Source organism: Halichoerus grypus, chromosome 7 (genome assembly GCF_964656455.1).
Source record: "Halichoerus grypus chromosome 7, mHalGry1.hap1.1, whole genome shotgun sequence".
In the NCBI taxonomy this organism is placed as follows: domain Eukaryota; kingdom Metazoa; phylum Chordata; class Mammalia; order Carnivora; family Phocidae; genus Halichoerus; species Halichoerus grypus.
The window spans coordinates 30,554,267-30,577,654 of record NC_135718.1 but is presented as its reverse complement, the minus strand read 5'-3'; the positions used below and the strand labels follow the sequence as shown (position 1 = coordinate 30,577,654).

Genomic DNA, 23,388 nt, shown 5'->3' with positions numbered 1-23,388 from the left:
CTCCAAAATCCACAGAACCACAAAGTTGAGAAAATTATGTGGGCAGAAATATTGATAGTTTGGACTAAAACGGACAAAGTACAAAATGAAAAGAGACTGTCAGACCCTCAAAACTCTACTGGCAGGAAGCAGGCAGGATAAACTCACTCAAATGCCAATACACACTGCCCTTCATGAAAAAGGAAAGACGACCCAGAGTGGAGCCAATTATCCTACCCAGCCTCCCGGTATCTTCCTATTCCTCCCCACCTTGGTCGATTTCTCCGGGTTTTGCCACTGTCCAATCTGGTTTCAAGTCCCAGTCAGGGCCTTTTTTATTAGTCATCCTTATAGCCCTGCTGAGGATCCCACCATGCTTCAACCTCCTTGTCCTATTACCACCCAAATCCCATCCCTTACCTACCTTAAAAAGTTTCTGGGAGTGTTTAATCATAAAAGCCATCCCATTGTTTAACTTTGTGATATTCTCTTGAAGGTCATTTGCAGTGACCTATTCAGAGGAAAAGAAATCAAAAGAGGGGGATTAAGAGCTGGGAAGTAGAAGAGATACTCCATTTACTTACCAATAAGCTTATTCCTTCAAAGGTATAGTGGCTTCCTTCCCTAACAAAGGTGCCTCTAATATAATGTTTAATTCTGGAAAGGCTTTTTGGTTAGCAGGCTTCTACTGAATATGACATAACCTAGGAGAAACCACGTGTCCCTGAAGTCACCAAGAAATCCTTGAAAACCAATCTTTGTTTGTAAATTCTGCTTGAGAATTACACATGTAAGCAGAGTTGCTAAAGAAAATCTAGTCTGGGATTCAAAAAATCTAGGCAGGAAGAACAGAATCTATACCAAACACCAAGGACACTGCCTCTTCAGAGAAACTGGAGTTTCTCCAAAGGCGAGAGAACTGTCACTACTAACTGATACCAAAGGTGACATCTATGTCTTAAAAACACAAATGGTCATTGATTTTCTTGTTTCTCCTGCCTCTTTTTTAAGTACTTGAGCACTAGACTATCCCAAAGCCTTCATCTCTGTTACTTAATCTGTTTGCTTTTACCAAGATCTCTTAATATTTTTTTTTAAGATTTTATTTATTTGACAGAGAGAGAGACAACGAGAGAGGGAACACAAGCAGGGGGAGTGGGAGATGGAGAAGCAGGCTTCCCGCTGAGCAGGGAGCCCGATGCAGGGCTCGACCCCAGGACCCTGGGACCATGACCTGAGCCGAAAGAAGATGCCCAATGACTGAGCCACCCAGGCGCCCCTTAATATTTCTTTTTATAGGCATAGATTACTCACTTTTTTCATAATTTCAGTTGGCTGGTTCTGAAATTCTTTCTTTAAGAGGCTTGATCTCCTTAATATGGACAAATGTTGTTGTGTCCTTTTCTTCTTACAGCCCGCGCCCCCCCCACCCCGCAACCTTTGTCTGGGCAGAGGTTCTTCCTGGCCCAGAACATCACATTTTTTTCACTAGTCCCTTGTTATGTAAAATGTTCTACACAACTGCTTTCTTTTTTTTTTTTTTTTGATAAAGTAAGCTCCATGAGCCCAATGTGAGATTGGAACTCACGACCCCAAGTTTAAGAGTCGCAAGCTCTACTGACTGAGCCAGCCACGCATTCCACAACTGCTCTCCTTAATCTTCCTTTTCTCATTTCTTATAATCTGGAAAATCTTTTATAAGTCATCATATTCTATCTGTTTCTATTCTAACAACCTTATAAGTGATAAAGAACTAATTTATGCCCAGTTTACAGAGGAAGAGCCTAAGCATAAAAAGGGCAAAGGACACAGATAACATAGCTGGTTTGCAGCTTCCAACCCAAATATTCTGGCTCCCAATTCCATCATACAATAAAACCTATATTATGAATGGGCAGGAACAGGGGCACCTGGGTGGCTCAGTCAATCGGGCGTCTGCCTTCGGCTCAGGTCATGATCCCGGAGTCTCAGGATCAAGCCCCGCATTGGGCTCCCTCCTCAGCTGGAAGTCTGCTTGTCCCTCTGCCCCTCACCCTGCTCGTGCTCTCTCCCCACCCCCATCTCTCTTGCAAATAAATAAATAAAATCTTTAAAAAATATATACATATGAATGGGCAGGAACATAAAGCTACGTGCCTCCAGGTCAAAAATGAGTTCAAAAGACTTTTGATAATTTATTTCTCATGTAAGTCACTGAGAAAGCCATGATTTCATGGGGCGCCTGGGTGGCTCAGCCGTTAAGCGTCTGCCTTCGGCTCAGGTCATGATTCCAGGGTCCTGGGATCAAGCCCCGCATCCGGCTCCCTGCTCAGCAGGAAGCCTGCTTCTCCCTCTCCCACTCCCTCTGCTTGTGTTCCTGTTCTCGCTAACTCTCTGTCAAATAAATAAATAAAATCTTAAAAAAAAAAAAAAAGTCATGATTTCAGTAATAAAAAACACATTCAGCTTTTTCCATTGAGAGCTTATCTACAGGAAATAGAAAAGTCAGGATAAGGCAGGATTGTTCTGTATCATCTTACCTAAAAGCTTAGTGACGTTATCCTGTAAAATTGTATGGGTCTAGTCTAAATTTATACCACACAATCTTCAGAAATCAATCTGATTTCTCAAAAGGTTTTCCTGTTAAGAAGGAATATACAGTGACCAGCCAAAATGAGTATTCTAGTTTAGGTAGTAGCTGTAATTTTCCACTAAGAGCTTCCATTAATAAATTGTCTTTCAGGTTTATCAGGGATTGATTTATACATGAGGTTACAAGAACTGGCCCCTTCAGGTTTGATGACTCCCTAATGAACTAATAAAGTATGTTCCTAACCTTGTAAAGTTGAAGAGTAGACCTTGGACCCTTGATAACCTCACCAAGGTACAGCCAGAGGATGAGGCCCAGCCCAAGAAAACCAAGCAGTCTTTGCTCTTCCCCTCAACACTCACATTTTTCGGCCACAGGACATGGGGTGCAAACATAAGGGCAAGGTTATAGGCAGACATCTTATTCTTGTCTTGTTTCTTTGCTGTCTGGTACAGGAGATCAAGCAATAACTTCAGCAAGTTACGATTGGGTGGAGGGAGAATGAGGAAGAGCAACTGGAGAGCCTCAATCTGCCGCTCCTTATCTGGAACATTGGTCTTGTTTCCTTTATCATCAAACTGCATCAAATCTTAAGGACAAAAGAAATGATTGCAAAGGAGGGAGAAAATACAAGCAAGAAAAATCACCATGCCTACTATTATCCTCCCCTCAACTCCAATCAAAAAAAGAAGAAAAAAAGAATCAGGCATAAACAGAGATTATAGCAAAATGTAACAAAATAGTGTCAGTACAATTCAATAATAAAAAGACCAAAAAAAATTTTTAAATAGGCAAAAGACCTGAATAAACATGCCTCCAAAGAAGATATACAAATGGCCAATAAACATTTGTGTACTCTGTATCATTAGCTATCAGGGAAAAGTAAATTAAAACCACAATGAGATACTACTTTATACCCACTAGTATGGCATAACCAAAAAACTGAAAATAACAAGTGTTGGCAAGAATGTTGAGAAAGTTAAACCCTCCTACACTGCTGGTAGGAATGTAAAATGGTGCACTTTGGAAAACAGTTTGGCAGTTCCTCAGAAAGCTAAACAGTGTTACCATATGACAAAGCAATTCCATTCCTAGGTACATATTCTTAGGGATACAGAAAAATGAAAACAGCTCCACACACATCTTTGACAATGGCACCCCCTTCACTTTTCCTCACCCAGATATTTTACTGCTAAAAGAAACAGGATAGTGAATTATGCACTGAGAACAGGATGATCCACGCAGCTCCTCCATGGAATCAGAATCACTGTTTCTCCCCTAAGAAGCTACACAGGTTATCAATAAAAACAGTCCCCTGGATAATCAGCACTTCAAAGGACACAAATAACCATTTGGATGTAATTCATATAGTCCTGAAAATTATAATGTGTTGTTTAAACTATTTAACTTCAATAATAATTCCAAGTTTAGGAAAGGCAGGTAATATTTCTAGAAACTATTCCCTGTTAACATGAAACTGAAAACAAAAATCCCTTCCAGTTATCAGCAAAGCATACCAAATGCTGCAACTGTGCCACACCTCAATATGATCACAAGGAACAGTGAGTCACGGGGTGGGGGAGTGGAGGATTTCAAATATTGCACTAAATTAATTCAACGGAAAAGTAAACAGAATAAGCATTCATGTTAACACTTATAAAAAAAAAGTATCGATATTTTCCATATCTTTTTCAAGATCCAACTTTATTTCTCTCCAAAATAATTATAAAGTCATATAACGTTCTAATAATATTTATTCATTTGTATAATCCAGATTGTCAGAGAGTGCTTAAAAAAAATCTAATCTTATGAGATTTTAGAAATTCAAGCTAGTTTTTTAAATAGTAAAAATGACTCAACAGAAAAAAAATCTTATATTTTCCTTAAAATTAAAAAAAAAGAGGAAAATGCCCAAGGGCAGAAAACCAAGTAACTGCAGTATGGATGGTGATGCTGTGTGCACTTAGGGCCTATAGCAGCCTAAGAGCTGTGCAATTTAAAAATGAATTCCCTACCGCACAGACATAAAAGAGAATGAGGAAAATATGAGCTGAAAATGGAACATCCTCCAAGATACACTGAGTGAAAAAAGCAAACCACGGAACAATGTATATAATATCCTACCAATACATAAAAAAAGAGAAAAAGAATATATGTAAGTATTTGTTTGTAAATGTATAAAATACCTCTGGAAGGATACATTAGAAATCAATAGCCTTGGCTGCCTCCAGGAAGAAAAACTGGGTATTGGGAAAGAGAGGTGGGAAACAGGCTTTTCACTGTATTCTCTTTTGAATCTCTTGAATTTTGAACCATGTGAATGTATTGCTTATTTAGAAAGCAAATAAAATTATTTTCAAAAAACAAGTTTCCAAGATTAGAGATGATCTCAACTGAGGCATAGTAATACTTAGCTAAAGCCCCAAACCAAGGCAAATACAGCAAACCTGTAACCATCTCAGGTATGTGAATCAACCCAGTGAAAAGCATTCATTTATTAAGCAACTAAAATATTCAAAGCACAATGCTAGGATCCATCAGGGATTCAAGAATAAATAAAACCCAGAATTTATCATCAAAGAAGCTGACTTAGCAAGAAAAACACCTGATTAAATCAAACTTAATTAGCCAATACTACCCAGAGAGCCCAAAATATCATGAAGTCTTAACCAATTTTGGCAAAAGTACTGCTGTGGGTTACAACCAACAGAAAATGCCAAACAACTTTACTCAATCGAAAGAAATGTATTTATGTACATCTCCTTCTCACCTCCTATACTCACCAGCAATTTTGAGGTGTGCATGGAAATGTTTATGAGTCAGCAGGGGCTCAGGTAACTCTCCCAGAAACATCTTCAGCAAGGTAGCAACGTCATTTGAATGAAACTCCCCCGATTCCAAGTCAATATCAGTTCCATTATTGAGAGCATCTCTTAAAATCTGCTGCCGGACACTATTCCCTGGTACTCTAAACAAACCCTCTACTCTCAAGTCTGTTTAGCATGGAAGAAACAGAGGACATGCAAAAAGAAGTTACAATTAAAATAAGTCATCTAAAAGACTACACTTGAAAGACGTTATATAAAGACCTTGAAGGAGGTTTTCTCCCCTTTTCCCAGAAAAGTTTCGAACCTACTGGCCCCTGAGGAGACTTATCTGAACATCCCTGAGCACCTGGAGACAGTCTCCCCAGGACCAGGCACATCTGGAGACTGAATTTAACCTAAACAATGACTGGAATGAGCTTGAAAAATAAGTTGGAAGAAAGCCAAATCTCCCAGAAGGCCCCCTTCCCTTTGGTCATCTCAGACTTTGTCTGGAGGGGCTGAATTCATCTGTGGAAGTTTGTTGCTCCTATAAATGGTTTCCCAGTCCAAAATGAAACTAGAGTCTCTGCACTGCCCCAGAAATTAGAACTCTAACCTGTCATACCACCTTTCAGTCTGAGATTCCCAGAAGCTTAGGATCATCCCAACTGAACTGTTTTTCCTTTCCAACTAGGTTCTAAGTTAATCTAAGAGGATAAAGAAAGATGAGAATTATAGTTTTGGTTCGATCTGGAAGAACCATGAGAGTTCATGTTTTCAGCTTAGGCACATAGTTATTTTTGTATAGCCCCCTAATTCAGGGGTTCAAGTTCAAATGCCTAGAGGGCCAGGCAGATAATAATAAATGAATGAATGGGAATCAAAACAAACTAGAGAGCACATACCTGTGCTCCAGTTGATTGTGTCCAAGTGGGGGCCCCAGGATACTAGATCTTCCTATCATCCAAAGAATTCGAAAACCGGGACTTTCCCCATTCTCCACTGATAACTGATTTTATTTTTAATTTCATCCTTTGCCAACCAAACAAAATATGAACACAGAGGACTCAAGTCCTTATGCCATCAGTTTGCAACCTCTGCTCTAGCTCCTACCACAGTGCCCCACATAAAATGTCATAAATAAGCATTCGTATTGAATTTATCAAAGCATCACACACCCCACACATTTCACATACACTCAACTGTACCAAACACTTAGAGCAAGACACAACCAGTATGACTACCACAAAATAAATAGGAATTAAGCAAAGAGTATATTTTAATTATAGAATTACAGAGATGAAAATTATCTTTGGTGATAAATCATGTTCCCTTGAGTAAAGATTATGATTCTTTAGAGACAATGTATTTTTCCAGGAAAAAAAAGCCTGAGTCAAGGGGAAGATGTGATTTCATAGATACTACCTAATTTATCTACATCTTTGAGAGTATAAAACAAACCAATATATGAGATGAAATTTAAAAGGAAATATATTTAGAAACATACCACCTAAAATTATCATTGGTTAGTGTCTTTTGTTCATTGACACCTAGTAACTCAAGGAAGTTAGCTTTCAACAGAAAACTGACAACTCTTCATTAACAAAGAACAACAAAATCTTGAGAAGTCTTACTTTTGTGTAGATACTCAATCAGTTGGTATATCTGGGCAATGCCTTCCTCTGTCAATGGGGATCCAAATACCACTCCTTTTTCTAAAAAACATATGACAGGACAGAGCTATATTTTCTATAAATAGTACAAAATCATCGTTCTTAAAGCCACTCAAGCATCCCATGTTAACAGTTCAGCAAATGCTTTCACAGTGAGTTCAGTAAACAAAACCTTAAAGCTGGAAGTACATCCAAAAATGCAACAACAACTCTCAATCAACTCTCTGAAAGTTTAATATTAGGCTATGGGTTCCCTGAAGGCAAAGACCATCTTCTTATTTAAGTAACAATACCTAGGGGCGCCTGGGTGGCTCAGTCGTTAAACGTCTGCCTTCGGCTCGGGTCATGATCCCGGGGTCCTAGGATCGAGCCCCGCATCAGGCTCCCTGCTCGGCGGGCAGCCTCCTTCTCCCTCTCCCCCTCCCCTCCCCCTGCTTGTGTTCCCTCTCTCGCTGTCTCTCTTTCTGTCAAATAAATAAATAAAATCTTTAAAAAAAAAAAAAAGTAACAATACCTAGCGTGTTGATATTTAACTTAAAAGAAAAACAGTGAGGCACCTGGGTGGCTCAGTCGGTTGAGCATCCGACTCTTGGTTTCAGCTCAGAGCATGATCTCAGGGTCCTGAGATCAAGCCCTGCATTGGGCTCCAAGTTCGCACAGAGTCTGCATGAGTTTCTCTCTTTCCCTCTCCCTCTGCCCCTTCCCCCACTTGAGCCCACACACTCTAAGATAAATAAATAAAACCTTTAAAATAGATAAAGAAATAAACAGAATTTAGAACCACGATTGTCAAGGTATGACAGATTATCCACTAGCGTTGGTATAGGGCCTGATCTGTTATAATGTTTAAACTTTTTTCTACCATAAATGATTTCCTTATACTTAATAAAATCAAATAGTACCTCCTTAATATCTTATCAAAAGCAGTGCCACAATTTATTTTCTAGGAAGGCTTTTATTTTGGGTGACTCATAGGTATTTGCCTTATCAAAGCAGTCCATAGAAAGAAAACCTTTGAGAACTGCAATAAAGGATGTTCAAACTTTCTTTACTGTACTCTCCAGCAATGTCATAGGGCATGAAAATCAAGGTGCCCCTGATAACTACCTAAACTAAATCATGTCATCTCTCTCAGGGACTGATATACTTGCTTTAGTTTAGCTACTTTTTAAAATTTTTATTGCTGGGGCACCTGGGTGGCTCAGTTGTTAAGGGTCTGCCTTCGGCTCGGGTCACGGGGTCCTGGGCTTGAGTCCCGCATCGGGCTCCCTACGGCGGGAAGCCTGCTTCTCCTTCTCCCACTCCCCCTGCTTGTGTTCCCTCTCTCACTGTGTCTCTCTCTGTCAAATAAATGAAATCTTAAAAAATAAAATAAAATTTGTATTGCCAACTTAAGATTTTACTACTTAAGGGGCGCCTGGGTGGCTCAGATGGTTGAGCATCTGCCTTTGGCTCGGGTCATGATCCCAGGGTCCTGGGATCGAGCCCCACATCGGGCTCCTGGCTCAGCGGGGAGCCTGCTTCTCCCTCTCCCTCTGCCTCTCTCCCTGCTCATGCTTTCTCTCTCTCTCTCTCTCTCTGTATCTCTGTGTCTCAAATGAATAAACGAAATCTTTAAAAAAAAAAAAGATTTTACTACTTAAGAAAATGAGAAAAATGACAAAAAAAAAATATACTTTACATAATAGCAACTCAGTGAATGTACAGATGTTAGGAGGTGAAGCCCAGGGAGGAGCTGAGACCTGCCCACCCTTCACAGACACATCCCCTACCCTTTCGCTTGAGTGACATTAGAGACCGGAAGAATCCCGATGCCGGGCCAGCCCCACCAGGCAATTTAAGGTCCACTTCCCCCATCAGCTGAGCCAACTCGGTTCCAGGTAAGTCAATGAGCCTTGTGATATTGCTGACCACCAACTCGGTGAACACCTCAGGTTTCTCATGTCGGAGTTTTTCCACAAAAAAGTCAGGATTGAAGATAATGGGCTGCCCTCGAAGGGAAGAGTCATTGCAGATAACAAAATTACAGATGGCATCACTGAAAAAAATAAAACAGAAGACACTTTAGGGGGATCATTTTTACATTTTTCTCACGCTAAGCCATACAATTATTTACTCTTTCTGTGGGTTAATCTACATATTGGTCTTTTGAAAAACCTAATCTTTAATCTGCTCACTGTACAAAAGAAGACAATTTGAGCTTGTTGCTATTTAGGTTATACGCACCTAGATACTTAGGAATTTCATTTAATTAAAAGATACCAAATAACCTCTAAATATGACCTGACTCCCTGCTCAGCGGGGAGCCCGCTTCTCCCTCTCCCTCTGCCCCTCTCTGCTGCTCGTGCTCATTTGCGCTCTAATAAATAAAATCTTTAAAAATAAATAAATAAACAAATAAATAAGACCCGAATTTGCCCCTTAATTTCAGGCATATGCCATAAGAAGATACAGATCCTTACAGCCTCGCAAGCCCAACAGTATATTAAATTTGGTAGTCACATAGAACACATTTCCTTATTAAAATAGCCAAACCCTGAATTTTTACTGTTAAATGCTTATAAGACGCCAGACCTGCCGCTGTTCTTCCTAACAGAGCAATGGGTACTAGTGAATTAAGGCCTTCCTGGCACTACAGCCTGTCCTGGACAGTATTTCCATGCGGTGTCCCAACTGCTCACAGGACCACATCTAGGCCAGTCTCAAATGCCACAGAAACCACATGACAGTAAGCATGAGCCTATTTAAGAGCTAAAACTACATCTAAATAGTGTAATAGACATTTTGGAGACATCTACTCTACCCATAGGGTTCTTTAGTTCCTGGGTCCCTACACAGGTGTTTTCTTTCTTTTCTTCTTTTTTTTTTTTTTTAAGATTTTATTTATTTGGGGCGCCTGGCTGGCTCAGTCGTTGGGCCTCTGCCTTTGGCTCAGGCCATGATCCCAGGGTCCTGGGATCGAGCCCCGCATTGGGCTCCCTGCTCCGCAGGAAGCCTGCTTCTCCCTCTCCCACTCCCCCTGCTTGTGTTCCTGGTCTCGCTGTGTCTCTCTCTGTCAAATAAATAAATAAAATCTTTAAAAAAAAAAAAAAGAATTTATTTATTTATTCAAAAGAGAGAGGGAGAAAGAGAAGCAGACCCCCCAACCCCCCGAGCAGGGAGCCTACACAGGCGTTTTCTAATAATCAGCCCACTTTAATTGAAACAGCTGCCCTTGGATTCTGTTCCTCATAATCGAAGCGCCTTCACCAGAATGGAAGGCATTTACAAGTATATAAAATAGATATTAATTCCACCTTACCCAGGTCCAGAAATAGGTTCTATTTTAACATCCTTCAACTCTGGATGACTCCACCCATCATCCAAGTCCAACCTTTGTTCAGACAGGTTCTTCTCTCTAGGGCACTTGGAAAAATTCTCTATCTTGCCCCTAATTTCACTTTTCTGTCACTGAATAATACTAAGCAGATACGTTCTGTTGGTCCCTGATCTTAACTGGTTTCCCACTCCTACATTACCTGCGCTATATTCCTGGCAAAGCTCCTTTGACTCTCAAGAAATATTTTCTTCCCTATTCACTGTTTTCCAATGCCTAACTACTATACTCCTTTGTACTTTTAACATGTTACATATAAGAACTATATTATTCCATCTCTGATAGCAGACACAACACTACTTGTTTGTATCCATTATCAATCATCTCTAATGGCTTGTTCTAATCCTTATTATATAAACAGTCATCTGTTATATAACCAATGAGTAGACAGAACACAAAACAGAAAGAACAAGTCATCACATCTGTCAGGCAAAGCTGAAATTCACCTGACACATATAAACATTCCCATGATAAAAAAAAAAAAAAACAGTTACAACTTAAAAGTCTTCCACAACATCCTAGGTACCAAAAAACTGTTTCAGGAAAAATGACACTCTAAATATTAAATATTAGTAATCTATAATCTACTTTGTCAACACTACATGGATAATTTCTAATAATGGTATAATGAAAACATGGCATGGGAAAACTTCAAAGTTCACCACTTCTTCCTTGAAAAATTACTACATAATTTTACTCAATTGTCCAAATCTTCAATTGCTGGCTTACTAAATTCCTTCTTTTCTCTGAAATGATAATAAAAGAATTCACATAAAAATTTAAAATTATGAACATGTATTCTCAAGCCAAAAAGTTATTAAAGAAAGAGATCTAAAACTGCTTATCGACCTGACCTTTTTATACCAAGGAAAGGTTATTTTCCCTATAAAGGTACAAATGATTATAAGGCAATTAAAATCAAAAGCAAGTGTATCCTAAACCATTGACAAAACCTCTTTTTTTTGTGTGTCAGCTTATTTCAGTTAAGAAACATGAGTCAATATAAAACTACTCTTTATAATCACCACCAATGAGAAATCACTACTCTGAGCCAGAAAAATCATGAAATGTGTTAGCACTTCAGAGTCTTATAATTTACTGAGTCTGAACTATCATTTTATGGACTTCACATCCCTTTTAATTCTGAAAAACAGATTTCAGATCAAATTAGTTCTAACATATAAATATGCATAAATAGCATCCATTACATTCCTGAAGTAGAAACACAACAGACATATAACCTTCAGACCTTTATTTTATTAATATCCAGAGCAATATTTGGTTAAGATTCTAAAACTTCCATCACAGATGACCCTCCAGCACTAAACTGGATCAAATACAAAAGTGAGAAAGGAGCTAGAAGCACAAAGCCCTAGCTACATAGTTTCTCAATAGAGTCCTTCCTACCTGGCCATCACCCCCAAGTCTGCCCCCTCCTAAATAGGTAGAACAGGTAGAAAAATAAGTAAGTTCAAGGCTCCCTCTACCTATTCACAAAGAATACCAGAAAAAGTTCCCTTGGAAGTCCTAACCCATAGGTAATAAGCAATCTCAGTTTCTTTTCTCTTTCTGCTTTTCTCCCCTTTCTTCCCATAATCGTTCACTCTTGTTTTGCCCCATTTGAATGTCTTTAACCTAGTTTTTTACTTCTCTTTTTTCACTTTTTCTGAGTGGAGCATCTATCTGGTAAGACAGGATGTAAGAGAGAGAAATGATTAAAAAAGAAGTAAAATGGAAGATGGGAGACGGAAAAGATAGAGTGGGTTACATTTTTTAATTACCCCCATACCACATAGGCTGCTAATCCCTTTCCACAGAATACACAATACCACAATATAAAGCCGAGAATATCAAGGAACATGATTAAGAACTTTAAGAGATTTCTAGGACTAAAGAAAAGAATACTACATTTAAGCAAAAACAACTTCCTACTCTACAGTATCTTATTTTAAAACAAAGTCTAAGTTTGCTCAAGGTTCAAGAAAAAAAATTTAATTTCTTACATAAGTGCTGAAAGCTTCTGATGAGGCATTGGTAAACCGAAGAGACAGGGAAAAAAGCTTTCTCCTTGTTTGTTGTGACAAAGGAACCCTCCTTTCCCTGCCCTATCCCAGCCTACACAAATTCCAGACATGTGAGAGGACACAAGGACACATTATGGGGCCTGAAAGGCAGTACTCATCAGGACTCTAAGCACTCATTTGCAAGTAGGAACAAAACAGAAATAAACTGGACCAGTTCGTTGTATTTGCCAACATGTAGATGAAGCTCAACAGTAGTCTCCCATCACACTGAAAGTTGTATTAGACAAAACAATCATATAATGTAAGAGTGTAAGGACAAGTACTTTTATAGTATGGAGGGAAGTATGATCCCTACCTCACATCATACATAAAAAATAGAAAAAAGATCAAAATATGAAAAGCCAAACTTTAAACAGTTTAGAAAAGAACAACGAATAATAATGGAGGCAGAGGAAATGTGTCTTAAACAAGGCATAAAAAGCATAATCCACAAAGAAAAGACTGATATATTTAACTACATTAAAATTTTAAATGTGTGTACAACAAATGACATTATGAACAAAGTTCTTTAAAAATGAAGTCAAAATGCCTCTGGAGAGAGGAACTGGATGAAAAAACGGGAGTGAGAGAAAAACTTTTCACTGTATGTTCTTTTGTATTTTCTGGATTTTTGATTCATGTGAACATACTACCCATTCACAATAAATACATAAATAGATTTAAAACCTTAAATTAGAAAGCCATAAACTGGAAAAAAAAAAAAAACTTGTCATGCATATAAAAGGATTAGTATTCAGAATTTATCAATCTAAAATTTTATGTCTAAAATTTAGAAGAAAAATACACTCAAAGAAAATTAGACAAAAGATATGATCAAATAATTCATAAAGGAGGGGCCCTAAGTGACTAACACAATAAGAAAAGAATCTCAACTTTAAGTTACAAGGGTAGGGGTGCCTGGGCGGCTCAGTAGGTTAAGCCTCTGACTCTTGATTTCGGTTCAAGTCATGATCTCAGGGTTGTGAGACTGAGCCCTACGACGGGCTGCATGCTGGGCATGGAAGCCTGCTTAAGATTCTCTCTCTCCCTCTCCCTTTGCCCACCCCCAACTCACGCAAGCACGCACACTCTCTTTCTCTCTCTCTAAAAAAGAAAAAAAAAGTTACAAGGGTAAGCAAATTGAAGAATGGTATCTTTCCCCATCCATCATTTTGGCAAAAACTATCAGATTCAGGCAGTATCTTTTTATTCCTAGTTTGCTAAGGGTTATTTATTTATTATCATGAGTCAGTGCTTAATTTTACCTATTTTTGTGCATCTATTGATATGATTTTTCTCCTTTATTTTGTTAATGTGGTGAATGACACTGATTAATGTTAAACCAACCTTGTATTTCTAGAATGTTGTTATATTATCATTTTTATATATTGCTAAATTTGGTTTGCTAATAGTCTGGGTTTCTCCATATACATTCATAAGTGAGACTGTCATGGAACTGCTTTCTGAAAGTAGAGAGTTCCTATGAAATCTTTCATAAGCCAAAATGGCATTAAATAAAGAAGCAATTACCATTAACTTATATGGAAAATTTTTTTAGCATCCCCAGACCCCAAAATTAGCCCCTCTTAGCCTTTTTTGATCCCTTAGGACCTATTTTCCTGGTGGATGCACAGAGTAAATCAAGATAAAGCACAGATGCCCACAGACACAGTTCCAACTTAGGACAGCTTGCTGCTGAGATGCTAAGTATAGTTCTTGGGGAAGGAGCTTGGTGGGGCCACTCTTGTTGATCAGGGTCTGAACTGCCTCTATAATGGCTCACTGGAAAACAAATGCTAAATGCTATTTTCACTTTTTGTCTGTTTTGTAAAAGTGGAAATCCTCTTTGGGCTTCTTTCATTAGTGAAAACAGGAACTAATGTAGGTCCCTCCTAAAAGCAAAGAGGCCTAACACAAACGTTCAAAAAGCAGGGGACACCTGTACAGTAGCCCAACACCCCCTTCCACAGTTTCACTTTCTGTGGTCCACAAGCAGATAATCCCCCTCTTGACCTACCATCGGAAGATCAACAGTAGCCTAACAACTATCAAAAATGCCTACATCATTCACCTCACTTCATCTGATGACATAGGCATTGTATCATCTCACATGATCACAAGAAGGGTGAGTATAGCACAAAAGGTATTTTGAGAGAAAGACCACATTCACCTAACTTTCATTATATTATTATTGTTCTATTTTATAATTATTTATTGCTCCCTTTTATCTAGTTAGTAGATAAGAGATTTCTATTATACCTAGTTATTAGATAAGAGACCTCTATTAATCTCTTAATGTGCCTAATTTATAAATTAAACTTTATCATAGCTGTGTATGTATAGGAAAAAAGTATATATGGGGTTCAGTACTATCCACAGGTTCAGACATCCATAGGGGGCAGTCTTGGAACATAAAACCTCACGGATAGAGGGGGACTACTGTACTGTCTTCATTAGGTTTTATATCAAGGTTGTGCTGGCCTTATAAAATTATTTGGGGAGTAGGTCTTATTTTTCTACTTTCTGAAAAAGTTTACGTGAGATTGGTGTTATTTCCTCTTTAAATGCTTGCTCAAGGGACGCCTGGGTGGCTCAGTCAGTTAAGCATCTGCCTTCAGCTCAGGTCATGATCCCAGGGTTTTGGGATCGAGTCCCACATCAGGGTCCTTGCTCGGCGGGGAGCCTGCTTCTCCCTCTGCCTGCCACTCCCCCTGCTTGTACTCTCACTCTCTCTAGCAAATAAATAAAATCTTTAAAAAAATAAATGCTTGCTCAAATTGGCTGATGAAGCCATCTAAACCTAGAGTTTTCTTTGTGAGGTTTTTAAGTATATATTCAATTTATGTTACAGGACTATCCAAATTTTCTATTTCTTCTTATATTAATTTTGGTAAGTTGGACATTTCTAGGAATTTATCTATTTTGTATAAATTTTCAAACTTTATTGGCATAAACTTGTTTATAATATTCTCTTAGGAACTTTTTTTTTTAAGATTTTATTTATTCATGAGAGAGAGAGCGCATGCACGTAAGAAAGATCATAAGCAGGTGGAGGAGCAGAGGGAGAGGGAGAAGCAGGCTCCCCGCCGAGCAGGAAACCTGACACAGGGCTCGATCCTAGGACCCTGGGATCATGACCTGAGCCGAAGACAGACACTTAACAGACTGAGCCACCCAGGCACCTCTCACTATGGAACTTTGTAGTTCTTTTTTTTTTTTTTTTAAAGATTTTATTTATTTATTTGACAGAGAGAGAGACAGCGATAGAGGGAACACAAGCAGGGGGAGTGGGAGAGGGAGAAGCAGGCTTCACACGGAGCAGGGAGGCCCATGTGGGGCTCGATCCCAGGACCCTGAGATCATGACCTGAGCCGAAGGCAGTCGCTTAACCAACTGAGCCACCCAGGCGCCCCGGAACTTTGTAGTTCTTAAGAGGAACCATTAACAAGTTCCTAAGAGGGGTGTCTGGGTGGCTCAGTCGGTTAAGCGTCTGCCTTCAGCTCAGGTCATGACCCTAGTATGTCTTCAGCTCTGGATCCTGGGATGGAGCCTCGAGTCGGGCTCCCTGCTCAGCGGGGAGCCTGCTTCTCCCTCTCCCTCTGCCTGCCACTCCCCCTGCTTGTGCTCTCTCTGTCAAATAAATAAATAAATAATCTTTAAAAAGAAAAAAGTTATGTCCTCCTCTTTGTTCCTGATGTTGATAATTTATGTTTTCTCTTTTTTAATTTATGAATCTTATTAGAAGTTTATCAATTTTATTAGCTTTGTCAAAGTTCCCGCTTTTGATTTTGCTGAATCCCTCTATTACATGTTTGCTGTTTATTTCATGAATGTCTGCTCTTATCTTTATTACTTCCTTTCTTTACTGGATTCAGGATAAAGGTGGTGCTGCAAATCAGTGGGGAATGGATGACCTTTTCACTAAGTGGTGCTGGAACACTTGGATATCTACAGAGGGGAAAAGTGAAAATTGATATCTATCTCACACTATACACAAAGATCATCAATTCCAGGTAAACAGCATCTCTAAAGGTGAATAGCAGAATGATAAACCTACTAAAAGGTAATAGAGAAAAATACACTCTTGAACTGAGGCTGGGGAGATTTTTTAAATAACTTTAAAATAACACATTAAAAATATTAACCACAAAAAAAGATTAACACATTTGAGTTCATTAAAATAAGAACTTGTGCTTATCAAAAGACATCACTAAGAAAGCCACAGAGTAGGAAAATATATCTGTAATATATAGCAAAAAAAAAAAAGGGCTCACCTGAATATACTAAGAATTCCTACTAATCAATAAGAAAAAACAAACAACCCAGTAGAAAAACAGGCATGAGGGGTGCCTGGGTGGCTCAGTTGTTAAGCGCCTGCCTTCGGCTCAGGTCATGATCCCAGAGTCCTGGGATCGAGCCCTGCATCAGGCTCCCTGCTCCACGGGGAGCCTGCTTCTCCCTCTCCCACTCCCCCTGCTTCTGTTCCCTCTCTCGCTGTGTCTCTCTCTGTCAAATATATAAATAAAATCTTTAAAAGAAAAGAAAAACAGGCATGAAATTTCAATAAAATCTCATAAGAAAAGAGTAGCCAAGGGGCACCTGGGTGACTCAGGAGGTTAAGCATCCAACTCTTGGTTTAGGCTCAGGCCATGATCTCAGGGTCAGCATGGAGTCAGCTTAAGAATTCTCTCTCCCTCTGCCCCTCCACCGGCTAGGAAGTGTGCACAACACTCTCTCACTCTATCCCTCTCAAACAAATAAATAAACAAAATCTTTAAAAAGAAAAAGTAGCCAAATACCCAATATATTCATGAAGGAAAAAAAACTGTTTAACATCATTAGATATCAAGGAAATCCAAGTTTTAAAACAATGACATATTATTATCCAACAGAATGACTAAAATTAAAGAGAATGACAATACCAAGGTTTAGAGAAACTAAGAGTAACTCTTTTATACTGATAGCAGGGCTATAAATTGGTACAACCATTTTGGAAAACTGGTCTTATCTACTAAAGTTGAACAAAAGTGTGTCCTATGACCCCATCAATTCTAAAACATGCCTAACATGTATAGCCACAGGTGCACCAAAAATCACAAACAAGAATGTTCACTGGGGCACCTGGGTGGCTCAGTCGTTAAGCATCTGCCTTCAGCTCAGGTCATGATCTCAGGGTCCTGGGATCAAGCCCCGCATCCGGCTCCCTGCTCAGTGGAGAAGTCTGCTTCTCCCTCTCCCTCTGCCCCTCCCCCTGCTCACGCTCGCATGCTCTTTCTCTCTCATTCTCAAATAAATAAAATCTTAAAAAAAAAAATGTTCACTGAAACATTAATTTCTAAACAGCCAAAACATCCAGCAGAATGATTTTTTAAATTGTGGCATATATAATGGTATATTTTACAGCAATGAAAATGGACAAACTCCAGATATATGCACCATCATGGATGAATCACATATAATGATGAGCAAAAGAAGTCTCACACACACCCACCCACCCACACACTACTTACTAAGTATGCAATGACATTTACATCAAATTTTAAGAATAGACAAAAGCATATTGTTTAGCAATACTTGCTTAAGTGGTAAAACTGTAAAAAGAAGCAAAGATATATTTACCATAAAATTCAGGATAATGGCTACCTTTGGGGGACAGTGATTAAGAGTAGGCAAGAGGGTATGAGGGGAATTTTCATGATGCTAGCAATATTTCTGTGATAAATCACTGAGCTATGGAAAAAGGGAGATTCATTTGAAGTAAATATGGCAAATGTTAAGCTTTGTTGAAGCTGGGCAATAGGAAAATACTGATTATATTATTCTACATACTTGTATGTAGAATCACATCTTTCAAGACAAATTAAAAAAAAAGTAGCTTTGACGTAAATCTTGCTACTACTTGATGTAAATATCATAGAAAATCAAAGTTAATAGTAATGGTCAATTTCCTCATCATAAAAGTTTTTGCATAGATGACCAGAACCAGGAGAATTAGTAGTTAGGTATATAGGCATACAGAGATAGCAAGGACTCTAGTATTTAAATGCATGTATTAGGCAACCATCCCAAAGAAGGTAAGAGGCAAAGCTTATCAAAAAGGATAATTTGGGGGCACCTGGCTGGCTCAGTCAGTAGACCATGCGACTCTTGATCTTAGGATCGTGAGTTCAAGCCCCACATTGGGTGTAGAGCTTACACTGGAAAAAAAAAAAAAAAAAAAAGGAAAAGAAAAGAAAACAATTTTCATTACCTACTTATCATCTGCTATGATTACTCTTACCACTAGATGGAACTCTACATGTAAGGCGATCTGCTTAGTGAAAGGACTAGAAACAGAATCCACAGCTGAAAAAAATCAATTACAGAATAATGAAATGCAAGTGCTTTTCAGGCATGTTGAACCCATGAATCTGCAAAATTCAAGGCAGTGGGGGGAAAAAAAAACTTATCCTGCAGATGTATCTTTTGGCTGACTGCTACCAAAACTGCATACCCACAAAACGAAATGTTTCCTCCCTAGTGAATTGCTTAACTTGATTTGTTCTCCAAGAACCACAACCTTGGCAACATCTATCAAAATACGAGCTATATTTAAAGCTGTCTAAATCTGACTTACCACCCTAAGAGAAGTATGTACTCTCTTACTACTTTTTCAACACTCTGGCTCTGAAACATGGCTTTCATTGTGTCACTTCTGGGAGAGCTGTTAGATAAGAATACATATAAATATTAAACAAGAAGTTATTATTCTTCCCTTTTTCTATATATCAAATTTAAACTGGTATCATGAAAGCTGTATATATAGAGAAAGGATAAAACAGGTCCCATGTGCCCAAGCTGCCAGGATTTTTAAATAACAGAAACAGTTCAAAGTTAGTAAGTAGTACCACAAGATTTCAGGAAATTATATCCAATTTCTTAGACAAAAATTTTGAAACATTTACATTCTAAGGGCTGCCCTTAGAGTAACTGTCCAAGGTTTTGTAATTAGGACCTCTTATCTCTAATTTAGACTCCGAAAGTCTGCAAAAGCATATCTGACCCGTATATTTGATCTCAACCTAATTTCAAAGTACTAGAGCAACTTAATCTGAATTAAATTAAACTAGTTAGAAATTAAAGAATTCCTGATTGCTTATCTTCTTAACCTTAACATTTTTTGGAAACCTGACCTAAGATTTCGCCCTATGGAATGACAATGCAATGTTCTCAGTCAAGAAAGCGAATTATACTTCCTCCAAGTATCAATAACACAAATTTATTGACATCTATTTACTTGTCAATTTTTATCCTTTTGGGTTTCACAAGAATTGGTATTAATTCTGTTGCCATCACCTCTCTCAATTTTTCTCCCTCAGGCAGAATAAGAAGAAAGTTTATTTGTATTAGAAAAATAACATCAAAATTCCCTATTTATTTGGAGAAAGTTCTATAAAATGCTTTGTTGACAATACAGTATCTCTTACCATTACCTAAAAGTTGTTTACCACTCAGAAAAGTATAGTCCAAACTTCAGGAGACTCTTTTCCAACAGACTTTAAATAACATGAGCCTCAGGCAACTAATACACAAAGTACTTCTATGTGTGATCACATCAGGTCCCAAAAGACTACTTCTAAATCCATTTGTTCCAAAGTCCAGAGTGATCCTACCCAAGAGAGACAGCCAGTGCTTCTGCTCTGGCATGTGACATTTGTATCTCACACAAGTTCTTAAAAAAGAGCTTCTATTACCTTAGTCAATATTCTATGAACCTAATCATAAATCTCTTCATCAACAAGCATAAGAAGGTGAAATCAGGGGCGCCTGGGTGGCTCAGTCGTTAAGCGTCTGCCTTTGGCTCAGGTCATGATCCCAGGGTCCTGGGATCGAGCCCCGCATCGGACTCCCTGCTCCGCGGGAAGCCTGCTTCTCCCTCTCCCATTCCCCCTGCTTGTATTCCCTCTCTCACTGTGTCTCTCTCTGTCAAATAAATAAATAAAATCTTTAAAAAAAAAAAAAAAAAAAAAAAAGAAGGTGAAATCATAGTTACTCATGTGTCATTTAAAATCAAACTAACCATGATCTACTGAATGCTTTGTAATTTTAAGAAATTCTAAGGTATAGGGACAAGATACTAAGCTAAGTTGCTGGCCTCCAGAAGCTTAAAATTCACTAAGGTTTTATTTTTTTTTTTTTCCCCCACTACCTCTATTTTCAAAAATACAAGTAGCCAACTGCAGGTACAATTAGCACATGAGCACCTAGGAGGCCCAATGAGATGACTTTGAAAATTAGGATGCAAACAATTTTCGTTTTATTGCATTTGCATATGTGTACACACACACACACACACACACACACACACGCGTTAGCCTCTGGAGCATCATTATTTTAAAGAGATCTTAAGGGGGTGCCTGGGTGGCTCAGTCGTTAAACATCTGCCTTGGGCTCAGGTCATGATCCCAGGGTCCTGGGATCGAGCCCCACATCAGGCTCCCTGCTCAGCGGGAAGCGTGCTTCTCCCTCTCCCACGCCCCCTGCTTGTGTTCCCTCTCTCGCTGTGTGTCTCTCTCTGTCAAATAAATAAGTAAGATCTTTTAAAATAAATAAATAAATAAATAATAAAGAGCTCTTAGGGCAATTGCTAAAAATCCTTTGAAACTGTAAGTGTTTAGTCTTAAGCAACCTCCACTTTGGGAAAACACAATATACTTTCCCATTCATTCTGAATGATACCAACTCTTGAGATGATGTAGTGTTGAAAAGATGGCATTCTAATATATGAGATTTTTTTTTTAAAGATTTTATTTATTTGCAAGAGAGAGCGTGAGAGGGAGAGAGAGAGAGAGGGAGGGAGCATAAGCTGGGGTGGGGGGGGCGGCCAGAGGGAGAAGCAGACTCCCTGCTGAGCAGGGAGCCCGACATGGGACTTGATCCAAGGACCCTGGGATCATGACCTGAGCCAAAGGCAGACGCTTAACCAACTGAGCCACCCAGGTGTCCCAATAAGGGGCCTTTTTTTTTTTTGGTTGGTTTTTTTAAGAAACATAAAATGTGTTCTCCACCTATTATCGGCAAGCCCTTTTCAAAACATAACCCTAAATAAAGGGGGGTGTACAAGGGGTTACTAAGATAGTGCAGTGGACATCTGTTATTTTTGCATCCCCAACATCTATCTTCCCTTTCCTCTGATAACATCACCCCAATTTTCCTTTGGGCAATAACCTCTCCCCATCTTTCAGTATATGTGGTTTGGTGGGTTATCCCTACTCCCTGGGCAGCAAGTGTGAGCACCTGACCCAGGCTTAACTAATCAAAACATTCTACCCTCCTCATTGACTGAGGCAAAGGCCCATAAAATCAAAAAAGGAAAAAAAGACTCAACTCCAAGACTCTTGCTGGATGCTAAGATGGCTAAACCGGTGGAATGCCAGATTGAAGCTGCCGGTGGTCGATTACTGCCATCTTTGGTGAAGAACTTACCTTTTCAAAAAGCAAATACACAGGAAATCAGATCTAAGAAAGTAAGAGGCAGATGCCTAGTGACATTGAGATTTGAGAATTTCAATACAGATTAAGCCATGCTTGATCTACTCCCTGGACTTTTCAGTTTCTTGAGCCAATCAATAGCATCTCTTTGCTTAAGCTAGTTTAAGTTGCTGTCACATATAACTGAAAGAATCCTAACAAATATAAATGTTAAAAATGTCAGCTGCTAGTATAAATCCAAGCCCCTCTGTGGTCATTTTGGTTATTCTCTCTCCCTACCTCCTTCTTGGGAAATCTCTGTTCTCTGAGATCACTTCTTGCTGGGCTCATTATCACCCCTGCCTCCAAAGCCCACCCCTGTGGCTGTGGCTGGCAGCCTCTACTAGAAAGTCACCCTCTCTTCTCCATACTGTCCTTTTTTAATTTTTGTCTTATCTCCTGTGCTTCTCCCTTCTGTACCATTTTTCCAATGCTTCTCAGTTTTTCATAAGCCAGTCTTGGTTTTCCTGACAGATGTGAACTTCTGTTCAGCCAAATGCACCAATCACAGCACACGGCATGCAGCCTTTGGTTCTTCAGCTCAACTCGTTCAAGCAATTTTCATTGTTCTACATTATTCAAAAGTTCTTTTTAAAAAACAGCAAAACTCAGGGCGCCTGGGTGGCTCAGTCGTTAAGCATCTGCGTTCAGCTCAGGTCATGATCCCAGGGTCCTGGGATCGAGCCCCACATCAGGCTCCCTGCTCAGTGGGAAGCCTGCTTCTCCCTCTCCCACTCCCACTCCCCCTGCTTGTGTTCCCTCTCTCGCTGTCTCTCTGTCAAAAAATAAATAAAATCTTAAAAATAAATAAATAAATAATAGCAAAACCCTCCGTGCTCCTGGGTGGCTAAGTCCGTGCACCTGGGTGGCTAAGTCCATTAAGCATCTGCCTTCGGCTCAGGTTGTGATCTCAGGGTCCCGCGATCAAGCGGCTGGAGCCCAGCTTTGGGCTTCCTGCTCAGTGGGGAGTCAGCTTCTCCCTCTCCCTCTGCCCCTCCCCCTGCTCATGCTCCCGTGCGCTGGCACTCTCTCTCAAATAAATAAGTAAAATCTTTTAAAAAAAGGCAAAACTTTCAACTGAATGCTGTGTTACACCAAATAACTGACATTGATGTTAAATTTAAATTCAGGATAAAGGGTGTTCCAAAGATTCAGGTACAATAACTAGTCCTAGAACAAGACCAAAAAAATTACTGTACATTAGACCCTGGCAGTAACTCTTTTGAAATTATGTATATTTCAAGATCATTACAAACACCAATTTCTGAAACCTCATATAACTACCTATCAGAAGCTCCAGGTAAAAAGATAGGGAAATGTGAAAGTAGCTTGCTCAAAGACACACACTGCTTTAACTGAGAGAAAAGTATCAATAAACAACACACCCTCTGGGATCTTTGCAAGTCTGAAA

The 23,388-nt window shown here is 39.1% G+C and overlaps 1 protein-coding gene across 4 annotated transcripts in view; it reads right to left on the bottom strand.

Annotated features, from left to right (window-relative positions):
• ARHGAP19 (Rho GTPase activating protein 19) overlaps positions 1-23,388 on the bottom strand; it is a 58,175-nt gene that overhangs the window by 28,023 nt on the left and 6,764 nt on the right. For 2 of the 4 annotated variants that reach the window (XR_013449663.1, XM_036111591.2), the window contains exons 2-6: positions 8,801-9,066; positions 6,990-7,070; positions 5,332-5,541; positions 2,911-3,137; positions 404-490 (exon numbers count right to left, since the gene is read on the bottom strand). Coding sequence is in view for 3 of the 4 variants with exons in the window: in XM_036111591.2 (XP_035967484.1) it covers positions 404-490; positions 2,911-3,137; positions 5,332-5,541; positions 6,990-7,070; positions 8,801-9,066 (871 nt within the window). In the remaining variant the exon portion in view is untranslated. Of the gene's footprint in view, positions 1-403; positions 491-2,910; positions 3,138-5,331; positions 5,542-6,989; positions 7,071-8,800; positions 9,067-12,407; positions 12,527-23,388 lie in introns of those variants that run through there. The other 2 variants (XM_036111590.2, XM_078077300.1) reach the window with 2 other exon arrangements.